Source organism: Megalops cyprinoides, chromosome 5 (assembly GCF_013368585.1).
Source record: "Megalops cyprinoides isolate fMegCyp1 chromosome 5, fMegCyp1.pri, whole genome shotgun sequence".
NCBI lineage: Eukaryota > Metazoa > Chordata > Actinopteri > Elopiformes > Megalopidae > Megalops > Megalops cyprinoides.
The window spans coordinates 29,664,833-29,679,295 of record NC_050587.1 but is presented as its reverse complement, the minus strand read 5'-3'; the positions used below and the strand labels follow the sequence as shown (position 1 = coordinate 29,679,295).

Sequence of the window (14,463 nt, the reverse complement as noted above, 5' to 3'; positions counted from 1 at the left end):
AGAACAAGAGGGGATGTGGAAATCAGTTAAAGGTAAGTTTCACACTGACAATAGGAAGTCTTTTTTCTCTCAGAGAGTGATACATTGAATAGCTTAGCACAATGTGTTGTGGAAGCTTTTTTGAGTATTCAAGACGCAGTACTCAATACACTGTAGACTGCCACACTGACAAGACAAGCCAGGCTGAGTGGCCTGTTCTTCTCATTAAAATTCTTATCTTCCATTGCTCTTATAGTGTGAATCACACACTAAGATGAACTTAAATTCACTTTTTTTACATATCAGGGGCTAATGTTTGTGCAGCTACAAGATCAATTCAAAATCACACCACAAGCAAAGATGTCTGGAGTCTGACTACGTGGTATAGCATTGCTCCACCCTGGTCCCAGACTGCCCGTGTCTGTAAGTGTTCGCTTCAGCCAAGCTTATCTTTACAAGCTTTCAGTCATTACATCATACTTATCAGTTTACTAGAGATGATGGAAAAGAACACAGCGGTGCTAGAAGAGGGGTCTCACCAGAAGGGGGGGAGGTTTTGGGGGTCACCCCACCCGGCCTGCCGATTTTGCTGGGCGGCTTGAGCCCGCTCGGCTTCGGTGTGCTCATGATTCCCTTCTGACTGCTGCGGGCCTCGGGGCGGGGCGGGGGGGGGGGGGACTCCTCTTTGAACATTGACTGTGCTGCGCCCGGTTTCGAGGCGGCCCGCAGAAGAAATAAACGAGGGCGCGATGAAAACGAGGGACACGCCTCAGAGGAAAAGCCCTGCAGGGAGAGGGAGAGCAGTGTGTCAGTACGCTCCGCAGCCTGGTACCGGAGAGAAAGAAAGAGCCAGGGATGTGGGATCATTACTAAACAATCACAGAACACATTTATTCCATTACATTACATTACATTACATTCATTTATCAGATGCTCTTACCCAGAGCAGATTCCAGCACAACAGAACATACGTGTATCCATTCAATGAGCAACAGTGTCAGACCAGGCTAACAACACTCTCAAACCAGCGTGAGCATAACACTAGTCAAGCCCTTCTAGCCCTACTTAGCGTGTGCAACCTGGCTAGAAAAGATCAAGTCAAGTATACTACCATGTATCAGTCACTATATATGGCAGTATATTTGGATTTATTAATGCAATTTCCATTACATTATTAACTACAACTTCCAAAATAGTAGCACTGAATTTAAGGTAAACACATATAAAGAACTGTAAAGTTACAGCTAATACACTAAAGAGAAGCCAGTCTGCCACTACCTTTTCTGTGGATGTAACCAATCAGAGACAGAGGCAGTCCTCTCCACTCTGACGAGTTAAACACCCCTGCACCCAGCCCGTTATCCCAAACACACATTTCCCGTGGCTCCAGAAAGCATCCTGCATTCTCATGGTGTTTAAGAAAAAAAGAGGCCACTTCCAGGTTTGTTCGACAGCTGCCAGATAAAACACACAGCATGGATTGGACAGATTAACATCCTTTGTTAGGCGGGAAGGGGAGACTGGCCCCCTGTGTGGATGTGGTAAGGGAAGAAACCTAAAAACACGATTAGAGGATCAATTTGGCCCACAAAGAGGGTTGGTGAAGGGACTAAGGTTTCATCCTGAAGGAGCCCCAGTGCACCATGGGGCACAGGATTTTTACCTCAGATGCTGTGACACAAAGACAAACTACTTTACACACATATTGCAGGCCCCATTTAGACCCCTGAGTTTTTTCCTGAATTTTCTCACAATAAAACAGCTCAAAAGACTACAAGAAAAACATCCCTCCAGAACTGTATCCTGGTAATCTTTACACCACTGTGGATGGTATCTGATTATCATCATTGTGGCCATAATAATTATGCCGGCCAGTGGTTCTCCAGCCACCCAACTGATTTTCAGTAATTGCATTATCTTGCAGAGGGTTGCGGTAGACAGCAGGCAGGACAACAGCTAGAATAGGACACCAACAGGACACCAATCTATTACAGGATGTGTGTGCACACACACACAGACACACAAAACAAAGAGATGCCAGTTAACCTATACAGCACGTGTTAGGTCTGTGCCAAAAGGAGTAATGGGAGGAAACCCATGTGAATATGGAAAGAACAAGCAAACTCCACACAGACCCAGATCTGAATCCCTGACTCTGAAGCTCCACAGTGTGCCTGCAAGCCATTTTATTTTTTCTGTATTATCAAGCCATTACAAAGCAACAGGTGACAGTAACTTTCAGAGCCCCATTCACAACTCCATACTACTAGCGTAAACACTACTCAACCCTAACAACCTGACCACCCCTCAACATTACTGACCTCTCCACCCCTAAACACGACTTGACCACAGTAACACATTTACTTGGGCAACTACTCTACACTACTTCCTTGATAAAAGCATCTATTGTACAGTAAATTACACGTTATCAGCGATGCGTTCTAAAGTAGACATAACATTTCAATAGGACAATCACAGTGTGATACTTTTTATTGCCCCTGACAAATTAATTGAACATTTCATCTGCATCACTCAAACCCACCGGTTCTTTGAACTGAAAACACTTTCAAATGCAATTGTCACACAGAAGGACCTCAACACTCTCTTCCGTTTGTGACACATTAGATCTCATTGTCACTAAATGACAGCTTTATTAGCTCTTCCAAAGAAGAGTGTGCCAAGCATTCCGTGCTCTGAGAGTGACATCTCCACCATTCCTGTCTCTCTGTTGCTGTTAGCACTGTTCCACATCCATCCAAACCTGCCAAAAAACAGTCTAAAAATACTGATCCTAAAATCAGTTAATGTGTGCAAATGAGAGAGCGAGTGAATGAAAAAAAAAACAGCTTTTCTAGCCTCATTAGTCTTTAAATGGAGTACCTCCTGGGGAAAAATGCTGTGAATGTACTCATTAAACATCTCTATTTCTGAAGTTAAAAGTCCAGCATCCTAATCACTACTTTGCTCTGCAAAAACAATGGACTACACAGCTGTTATTTCAGTGCCTACCTTTCCAGTAGTGCAAAAGTACTGTACTGAAACTTAGCCTACTTACAATCCAGTTAATTTATGCTTTCCATTATCTCCAGCCTAAACAATGCAGCAACACACAGGCTAAAATAAATATTTCCCAAATAAACCGCCACATAAAGTTCCAAATACCGACATGCTGCAGTGATATACTTTCCCAAGTTCCCACTGCCTGAATCCAACTGACACACAGGAAGTTCATAACTAAAAATCCTCAGAACATTCTGTGCCTGTGACTCAAAATAGCTGATGTTGTTTCTCCATAAATGAGTAAGACGGGCAGGGCAGCATGATGTGAACGGAAGCTATTGACCCTGGATCGCTATGATCTTGTTAATCTTGGAGGGTATCACACATCCACAGAGATAAAAAAATCACACATATGCTTGTCTTTCAGTTCAAAAACATTTTGATGGCATAAATGTTATTCTGCAGCAATCAAGTGAACATGGTACCAAAGTGAAAAATTGTGATTTCAACGCCTAATAATAAGTGGACATCATTGTGTCTAAGTCACTGTTTGGTCTCCTCTGTGGGGCTCAACCAGGAGCCTGCAGCCTCTTAAGTCCTGGATTAGTCCATAGAAACATCTTTGAGCACTCTTTGCATGTGGTAATATCCAGCTGAAGAGTAAAACATTTACCGATCAAGTGACTTCTGATAAGATCCTGCTTTTCCTAATGGTGAACTGTTATATTTTGTAATAACACACATATGTGACACTTCACTTGTATTGTACCAGCTGATTTTTCCACAGATTCGTTGAGGCAAAGAATCATACAGGACAAATAAATCAGACCTCTGAAGAGTCTTGAACTAATTTTGTCTGAAATCTAAAAATAGTGTCAGAAAAAGCTGGCCCTAGACACCTATGACTCCTAGTGTTTTTAAATACAACCGGAGAACACATCTGTACAAACGGTTTGTGCCCCTCACTCATTCAGTCACGCGTGCTGACTGCATGTAGCTCCCATTTATATTTTACCATTAGAAACAGCAGATGCTTAACAATCCCTGTTCAATTCTTGTTTTTTTGTTTTCATACCCTTGGTTACAAGTGCACACACAAGGGAAGTCCTTGTGGGAAGGACAGCAAAGCCATTTTCCTTGACTCATCCAACGGCACAAATATTATGAAGCAACCATAATACCAGGTCCTACAGTCTCACCCACTAATAAGCCACAGAATACTCATAATTTCTAAAACAGGCTGGCGACATTAATGTGAGCAAGACAGGCACAGGCTTCAGTAACTTACAATCCCCCACCCCCATGCAAGTCGACCATAATCAACTGTTGCCTTGACTACTCCAAAACAACCCAGAGCACCCACACAGGGGACCACTCTCTGCACTCTCTGGCTCAGATCCAGTTCTCTCACATCAGACTGAGCAGATAAGCTGCTGGAACCTGGGACCTCATAAGTGTTATTGAAGTAGATCCATTACGGCAAGGACTGAGGACTGATATCTGAGAAAGCTGCGGTAGACTGGATCACGAGACACAAGGGCACCATACTGATTTTGAGGATGTAAGGTAGTGGGGCATCAGATGTACAAGTTGGCTCCGGTAGCCTGGAGGCGTAAAGTAGCCTCAGCTGCTTATGGATACAAATGGCTCTTGTTGCCTGGCAACACTGAGATATGCCACCCTGACATGGTCTGTACTCACCACTGACTTAACAGGAACAAGACCAGCACAGTGAGAGCACCAGATGCAAAGTGCTCTAATGCTCAAATGCAAAGGCATTTTCTACCCCAGAATAAAGGGTTGGGTCAGCTGTAAGCATGCAGTGTTTCCCCCCAAAATCCCTTTCTTTAATTTTGTTTGGGTGTCTTACTCAGGGTACCACAGCCACACAATCCACACCTAAGGGCTCGCAAGATCCCTTTGCCAAGATTCCAGTAGAAGGCATGGATCACTCCAGACAGAGGCTGATAACAAAGTACTGTGGGCAGCTAAGATCCCATCTTGGGGACACCCCTCTTTCTGACAATGATGGAGGCATTATCTACAAATCTATGACTCCCCCCATAACTGGGCCAATGCAAACAACTGTGCTATGCTGCCTGAATATGCAGATGTTGCATTTCCTTCTACGGTATACACCAACACCAAGAACTGATGCCAACAGGACTGAAACTGTCTCAATATTATTCTTATCCCCCAGTTTAACTAACTATAAATGGTTGTGGGTTTATGTGAAAGACCTCTAAGTGTACTTCATTAATTTATTAATTCATACAGCCCACTCTCCATTTGAGGAAGCAGCACTCAACCATTCTTCGCTTACTTACTGCTCTGTAAATAAATTATGCAGCTCTACAGCAGGATTCCAGAGGCTTCCAGTGCTAAACTGAGATCCACCAACCTGGGCTCCTCGGCTCATTATTAACTGTACTCATCAGCCGGTCTGTAAGATTGTCAGGGCCCTCTTAAAGTAGGCCATGAGGTACCAGAGGCGATGACACTTTTGGAGTCAGTGCTCCTCAAATGCATACTCCCACAGAGGTCAACTCCAGAGTAAAACCAAAGAAACAAAGTTATTTACAGTATTTCTTTGCATGGTGTTCATTTAGGGACTTCAAATCTCATTTATTTTCCATATGACATTGACATGGCTTTCCTATATTTTTGACCGAAAGGGCTCTAATCCATTACATTTTGAAATATTAATATGGTGCAGCAGATCTTACGTATGATGGATCACCTGTTTTTCTAGGTCACCTGTCTATAGAAAGCGTTATTTATTTATTCGACAGACATTCAGATCTGAAGTAACCTATTTTGCTCATCATGGCAATTAGCAGCTCTTTCACAGTTGGCAGAGGCTTACTGCCTTCCACTGCAGGCTATCACTTAGCTGTGAAATGAAATGAGAAGAATTAATTTGTTTTCTCATTGGTTAAATTCCATTCATTGGTCTCCCATGAGATATGGGAGTTTTTCATATAGGACTACAGCTCCCAGCATGCATATGCATCACTGTCCATCTTAATTCCAGCATGAAACAACTTTACTTACAGATTAAGACCATTAGAAAAATGATGGTAATTTGATTACTTCATCAAAACCCAAAATATTGAAGAAATGTGCCTAAAATCATACTCTGTTAGGTGTGTCTGGGCAAGCACAATACTGAAGGGTAAATGTTACAACCTTGCACAACCAATGGTAAATGTAAAGATTTGCAGCTCACTTGACTGGCTGAATAAAGTAAAAAAAATCCACAATATATTTGCAAAACTTATTTTATGGATATTTTTCCACAATCATAATGGTAATGCTCCAGTGCTGAGAAAGTGAATGTTAAAAAATGAGGGGTAGTGGGAGTGGAACTGTTGGGGTGTGGTCCTCAAGCAGCTACATCTTCTTCTTGATGTAATTATTAGATGGTCACACACATAATGATTGTAGATCCCTTTCTGCCCTGACCATACTTGCTACAGAATTCCTCTGAATTCCTCCTCAGAAATTCATCTCCTCCAGACAGAGCTTGCAATCAAATGCCTCTGATTCACTGAGGTTTCACAATTAGCGTTACTATACGCGCATTTAGTGCGAAACAATTGATTACTGTGGGTTTATGTAAAAGTGCTCTCAATGCATTGCAGGATTAAGTGCATCTACCCTATGCACAATAAGCCTACAATACGCACAGTCCAGAATACCAACACATGGATGAGTTTTGAAAGTCACCTCTCCTTGCTTTGCCACACTTTATAACCGAGACTTTTACTGTTCTCTTTCTTCAATGCAAACTTTCCATTTCATGAACTTTTTGTTGTGGCTTTACCCTTCCATAGATATTCTTTATGGACTTCCTGGGTCCATTGAGCAATGACAGCTGGACAGCCTTTAGGTAACCAGACACAACAGTCAACTGCTATTCAATTTAACTAAGTAGTCTGGTTGCACAACCGGATGAGGTCACCTGGGTGACTCACTATAAAGGAGGACACGCCTGAAAGCCTCACCTTTGCCCAGGCGGTGTCATGGACAGGGGAGAGAACAAATCCATTCTGCACAATGCAGGTATACAATACCTGGCATTCCATTTCCACCTGTAGCAACATGCAGTGAAGAGATAAGATTTCAAACTAATTAAAATTAAACTAATCAAACTAATTGATCTCTAAGTTTGTAGCTGCAGCACATGTGACTGAGGTGGTTCTCACCACTGTCCACCTGCTTTTTCTTACGTTCCATTTAGGAAAGCTGCTCCTTCAGTTTCTGAAGAGCAAAAATGAATCCATCTGAAGAATTTCAGCTGAGGTAGCTTGGTTATGTGTGTAAGGCTGCAAAGAACTTTTTTCTACCATCCAAAGTACACTGCCAGCCTTGGAAAAGACAGACTTTCCTGAAAATGAAAATGTGAACACTGGATAACAAATTTGTTAAAATCCTGTGTACTGATAAAAGTCTCTTGTTCCATTCAAGTATTTACAGAGCATTCCTTCATTTAAGCAGGTGTTCAGATACAGACTAAGCCAAACTCCAGCTGCAAATCCATGACATGCTGAAATCCTGGAGTTAAACCTTCATTAGCCAGGACACACTGGAAACGGTATCAATGAAAGTGACAACGATGGAAAAAAATGGAAGAGCGCCTGGTGACAAATTTCACTGTAATCGTGATCATTTCGTTATATTTGAGCACAGCTATGTTTTACCTGAGCACCTAAAAAGTTAAGCCACATGAAACCCCCACGGAATCATGCTTCAGCTCTTATGTCCAGTCACCTTTCATTTTGCTGTTCCCATCACTCTCTTTTCCTGTTCTGCTGGCACGCATCCTCACACCCCCTAATGCTCACTTATTCCCTCAAGAGCCAGTGGCAGTAATCCACTGCTCCGGCCCTGACTTTCCTCTAAATCTGACACTGGGCCTCAGGCCAACCGCTGCTGCGCTGGCAGCCTGGCCCCTCGCATCCGTTTTCCCGGCTCCCGTGGAAACCTTGTTGGCTGCCCGACGCAAACCCTGGCAGACAGGCCGCCCTGCAAATAACTAAGAACAGACACTGTGACTCTTAACACACTCAGCTGGGTCGAGTGATACCAGATTCCCCAGATAGTACCAGTCAAAAGTATGGACATACCTGATTAATATAATGGGAAACACACATTCAAAGGCATTGTGATGTAAAGACTTAATGCTTGAAGTTCTTAGGCAAATATAAATATTGAAGGGCTATATAGCCTATGTATGAATTTCTTTTCAACAAAAATTTTATTTTCAAAAAAGGTTTTTGTCAACTTGAGTCTGAAATATAGTTTTGAAGTATTTTGGTCACTGCATAATCCCATTTGTGTTTTTTCATGATTTTGATGTTTTAGTAAAAATGGTAAAAATAAAGAATAAAAGTTGTGTCCAAACTTTTGATTGGTACTGTATTCACACAAAGAGAGGCACCCACCGTCCTCCTCATTCTTCAAGAATGGTATTTGTTTTCTCCCCTCCCGTGCCAAGGTGACAGGCGAAGAATGCTTTGTGGCATACTAGAGCTCTGCCAACAGTGTCAGCAGGAGAACCCCAACCACTTGATCGGGGTGGGGAAGCTATCAGTCCTGGGCCAAATGTTCTGTAGGGTGGAGGAGGGGGGTGGGGTGTCTGGGGGAGATGTTCCATATTCATTTGACAGCCCCTGCTGTCAGTGCATAGTGCTGTCTCAGACAGCCTTTTATCCTGTTGCGGAGGTGCATTTTGGTTACAGATACTGTTCCTGCAACAGTATATCAGCGCTTCATAGTCTCAGAGTCTTTCCTACCTCTCCCTTGCATAGCTTTAGACCATCTGATTTCTGTTGCATGATTAGATGTCGTACCACTTCCTGGTATGTGCACGTGTGACTAAGCTGTGCCACAAACCATAGTGGGGATGGTTTCATTCCAAAGTCGTTTGACTTGATTGGTTGAAACGGATAGAGACAGACTGGGAGCAGAGTTTGTTTGGGAACATGCCCTGCACTTCACTGCCAGCCTGGCATTCTCCTTCTGACCCCCCTGGGTGTTGTGGGCTTCTGAACTTTGACACTGGATTTCTTCTCCATTGGCACTGGGGCCTAGGAGAGTATAACGTCTCAAGATTTAATGGGCAAGAAAGAAGGGGCAGCTTGTTTGACAAGGCTCCGGGCAAAACACCAACGTCTGTGGTGAGGCGGGCCTACTGCGGAGAGCCTACTTATTTTTCAGTTGGCATTTACAACTTGGGCTTGTTGCCTACTAATAAATCACATAAATAGAGTAGCATGGCTTTCAATGCTTGATAACAGCTTCTTCTATTGGACTCTCCTCAGATTAATAGACAAATCTAAAGGGAGTGGGTATAGGTAGAAAGTAAAGGAAAAGCACGCTCTCAGGCTAAGAAAACAAATCTTTTTCTCAACATGGGAACTGGGCAGTATCATGAGAGTTGTAGAACTGTGTAGGAAAAAATGACTCTCCTCTTTTTCTAGTGTTTTTATAACTCCTATGACAACAATATGTTCTCCAAACACTGTAGCTCTAGAGACATCAATCATAATTCCATTAGGTTGTGATATTTAGTGAACCCCCAATATCATGAAGGAATACAATTACCCAGCTTAAATGACAGTAATCATTAGAGACAGTGATAATAATAACATTTCGATTTTAGAATGCCTGTTCTGTGTAATCTATACACTGAAAATGTTTAGCCATTGAGAAGGTGAACTAACCCAGTTCCAATAAGAATTTGCTACTGTTGCTAAGTCATAAGGAAAACTCGATTACCAATGACACATAAGTCAGACTTTGTTGACAATTAGCATTTGTGACAAACCACAGCATTATGAGTTTAGTAATTTGGTACACAACATTTTACACATTCCAGATATATGCATTCATTTTCTGGGTTTGTCAAGAATTAATGCTATTGAAATCATGGGATTCCTTTGCCTCTGTAAGCCACTGATGACTGGACAAACTAATTTACATTCTTTAATACCTCCCTTTGCCACCAATTTGATTTTTGACCCCATTAGGCCAGAAAGTGTCCCCCTGAAATTCTAGGAGAGAATTACGCTGACCCCCTCTTCTGTTTTATTACTGTGGACACTGTTGATACCTTTCTGGCTTGTCTGCGCCTAGTAGGAAACACTGGTAACAATATGCAGAAAGACATTTTTGCTGTGATTGCTTTTGCATGACAGTTTCCATATACAAAGGTGAACATTTAAGTGACTGGATGAAATTTGTGGGTTGCAGACAGTCAGTCATTCCATTTGAGGACAGCAGGGTGAAGTATGAGGATAATTGTCAGAGCAGTTTTTACAGCAAGTGTGGAAAAGTAGAATACACCTCACCGTGCTCTCCTTGTTGTGTTCCTTGTGTGTTATCAGCCCCAAAACACCCCATACCATCAAACCTCGATTTTAAGTACGGGATAGGGCCAAAGCATTTATGGATTGATGGATCATACTGCCTTACCCTCTCAGAAATTTTAATTATGTAATATGTGGTCTCATATGTAGTATTTGTTACATAATATGTGTGTAATATATTAAAATCCTGCATGGGACCAATAAGAAGATCAGTACGGTGCTGAACGTGTTCACTCATCTGTATGAATAGCTATTGATGACATCACACCATATAAAGTACACCTGCACTGTACTGTAAAAGGCAGTGAGACACTGGGATTATAGTGCTATTGGTCCTGTTTGAAGAGTTAGCTTATGGTGGTATTATGCAATTACAGTGGGCCTGTATTCTACAGCATCAAACTTGCATGTAACGTTTAATGATGTAAAAAAAAAAAAATGTTTGAACAGGAGTGATCATGTATCCTTGACATGGATGGTAAGCGTATCTAAATTACCGCACTTTGCTGTGTTTGTCTACTGATACCTGAGCAGCATCTGGCATTTCTGTACATAAGCTACACATCTTACTATGTGCCCCATTTTCACGTCAGTGACTTCACTCTGATGACCCTAAGTCTTTGCTACATAACATGGCTGACTTTGATTAAAAAGTTCAACACAAAAAGTTTCAACACTACAGTCACTATACCTACCTGTCCTGCATGCTTTCTGCTGCTAAACCTGCAGGCCTTATTCAAACAAATGATGTTAACACTGGCCCTTCTCATATGCCAGCACTGGAACAGCTTTGTGAAAGGTATAAAGATGGGACAGTGCCAGCAACAAGATGCTTCTGGTCTGTGCGGGGAAAAAAATATCACTTTCTAAAACATCTGTCACTGTAATGCTTTCAGGCACAATGTTTTGCTCTTTAATACTTTTACATAACATTTAACTGAAGGGCAATAATGAGACAGAATGTTAATAAAGACACATACTGCAACTTAATGGATACACACAATGCATCTGGCCCACAGACAAAAGTATTTCTGTGGTCTGCAGGATCCACCCCTGGTCTTAGATGTGGTCAGTAATCCCGCATGAACCAATTGTGCGAAGGCCAAAAGACAGGACTCCACTGTGCCTGCAAAGAACAAGCACATCAGGTCAGACTCTACAGCTGTGAGCTGAAACACTGCCCTGTTGGTCTAACTGACAGACAGGGGCCAGACTTGCTCGCATTTTTGTTCCACTTGTCACAAAATGACATTTGTGACGTGAACTGGGCAAAAAAAAAAACCCTTTGAAAGGTCCTCATTCATCAGGAGCTCTGCTGACAAAGAACACAGACTAATTACTACCCTCTTTCCATCAGAAGCCACATTGTAACAGCAGAGACATTGGTCTTGGCTAAATACTGAGGGTTTGGTGCTTACACTGCCTTCCTACGATAACACTTAAAGGCTTCATGCTTTTATCTTTATTCATTTGAGTTGCATATGCCCTATTTCCATATTAAGAATGCAGTACTTCAATTACCATTTTTTAATGTTTATATCTCTGTATTATTTATTCGTCTGGCACCATCTGCTGTGGCATATTTTTGTTTGCCAGGCATACCAGGGCTAAAAGGTCCCCACATCATCATTAATACGGTGCTCTCATTGGCCCCACAGGACTAGGCCAATTAAGTGGACAAGCTGCTGCCACTGGGTATCCAGGGCTCCTTCAGCGTAGCGCGTCCCACGAGGAGACTACCACCAATCTGGTCCTAGAAGATGCCGGAGGGTGAATCAAACTCTGGGATGGCTTGACTCCAAGCAGGGAGAAAAATCGGCTTAATGGATGTTACGGGTCCCTATGCTGTGAGCGGGGCCGTGGCTCCTCGGTCTGAGAGCGGAGCGCTGAGGGACTTCCTGTCGGTGCTTACATATCAGGAATGCTTTGCCTCAGCAGTCTAGCTCTCACACGCTGCCGCGGTCAAGAGGCTCCCACCCACTCCCTCAGTCACTCCCCTGGGTCTTCCCACAGCCATGCCTCACTATGATACAGACCCACCACACCAACGGGTGATCTTCAGCGGGTTTCAGTGCGGTAAACTCCACATTCAATGGTGTCCTTTTACGCCATTCTTCATAACGTCTCTACTCCCACCCATTGCTTTTGCAGATTAGGTGATCATTTTGGGATAATCAGGCTCTTGCCTGATTATGCTAAATACATGGTTTCCTGCTGCTTTACAGACAAAGAAACAACCCTGTGCTTATAAGGAGCTTAGCCAGCTTATATCACTTTGTGCCATAATATTGAATATACTGGATTTTAACCAATACGTGAAGGCACAGACTCTATTCCACAAAGGCTTCCCCTTCATTTGGCATCATACTGGCTACAGGTTTGACTAAAACTTGCCTTATGTCATTGTGACAGCTACCAGCTTCACCATGCAGCACGTATTGGTAAAAAACTGTAATTGAATAAAATCTGAGCAATCTGTGCACAGTACTATAAATGATGTCAGACCCCATCAATCCCAAATGTTATACAGACTATGTGGACCACCTAAATTAGGGTACTGGTGACCATACATGAAATTGAAAGCTACTGACTTTCATTCTGAAATTCTGAAAAAAAAAACAAACTGTCTGAATTCAAAGAAAAATTTGTATTGCATTACGGTATGTCAATTCGAAACGGTTCAGGAAATGCTTATAATAAAAAGATCGTTTTCAGTGAAATAAGTAACTACAGTTTCTACCAAAAAAACACCATTGTTGCATCATCTAACATGGGGTCTGATGAGGCAAAATGTGCTGTAAAGGGTTTTTCCACATAATGTGTTACTGAGGTGTATGCATAGGCCACAATCCTGTCTATACACTCTATTGGCTTGTTTCCATTACCCATATTGCTGTGTGGGTCGAAAGCCCCAGTGTAAACGTTGACCCACTAAACTCTTTCCTTGCAGCAACACTTTTCCCTACGCAGTAGTGTGATATAGTGGTAGGGAGCAGGGTTTTAACCTAAAGGTTGCTGGTTCAATTCCTGCTGTGTAAATGTGAAAGACACTTAACCCAAAACCACCTCATTGAATATCCAGTTGTATAAAAGGATATAATGTAAAAATTATAACCGATGTACTGCAAGTCACTCTGGATAAGAATGCTAAACAACTGTAATATAATCCTTGAATTGCCTTGAGGGGAAGGTTTCTATGTAAGGATGTCAGATGTCTACCCCTTTTCCACTTCACCTATCTCACTGTGGTAAACAGCCAGTACAACTGATACTTTGCTAGCCAAAAACACCTGCTCACTTGCTAGCTGCTAATTAACTAGCTAGAGGAAAAAAAACAGTACAGCGCTAATATCCTCCTGCGCTGTTTGGTCTGTAATATTAAAGCGGCAGTTCTCTTTACCTGTGTTTTGCCAGTTTGATTTATTTCCAGCTAGCAAGTGAGAATGCAAAAAGCCCCTAGTGTGAATAAGACAGTTCTCTCTCCTTTTCCCAAGCAGTGAACAATATCTCTGTCTGGCTGGACATGTTCACTGTTTACTATAAAATATAAGTTCTGTTTGCAGGAGATCACAGGGTTTATTTGCCATTGTGTCAGGTAACTTCCTCCTTCATCAGTTCCACAAACACACCTATGTTTGCCAAACACTCTGTAGCCATGCCCTGGCCACACTGACTACTAGGTAGCCACACTATACCTGGAGTACCAGCTTTCAACCTCACCTCACCTAATGTAAAAGGCCTTTTCGGAGTGGCCACAATTAAGTGCACTCTTACACGTTTAAGTGGAAATGAGCTGTGTATCGATTGCCGATGCCCACCAAAGAATCATGCAGGGTGGACAAAACAGAGTGCTGCTGTTTGTCAACCGCAGGCAGCCACAGGCATTGCAGTAATGTTCAGTCCTACATCATTCCCTCACTGATTTATTTAGTGTTAACCACTGCAGCAACATGTCAGCTGTAATCCAGGGGTAAGATGTAATCATGTGATCGAAAACAGAGGGGAATGGGACTGGGTGGCCCCATTTAACCTTGATGCAATTGACCACTGCATCAAGATTACATTTTGTTTAGGAACACTACTTTCAGCAAAACAGCTTAAGAGCAGCCCA

The 14,463-nt window shown here is 42.5% G+C and overlaps 1 protein-coding gene across 3 annotated transcripts in view; it reads right to left on the bottom strand.

Moving 5' to 3' along the window:
• LOC118777732 (CAP-Gly domain-containing linker protein 1-like) overlaps nucleotides 1-14,463 on the bottom strand; it is a 52,574-nt gene that overhangs the window by 35,598 nt on the left and 2,513 nt on the right. For all 3 annotated transcript variants that reach the window (XM_036528855.1, XM_036528858.1, XM_036528856.1), the window contains exon 2: nucleotides 519-762. In XM_036528855.1, the coding sequence (XP_036384748.1) occupies nucleotides 519-672 (154 nt within the window). In that variant the 5' untranslated portion in view covers nucleotides 673-762. The remainder of the gene's footprint in view (nucleotides 1-518; nucleotides 763-14,463) is intronic.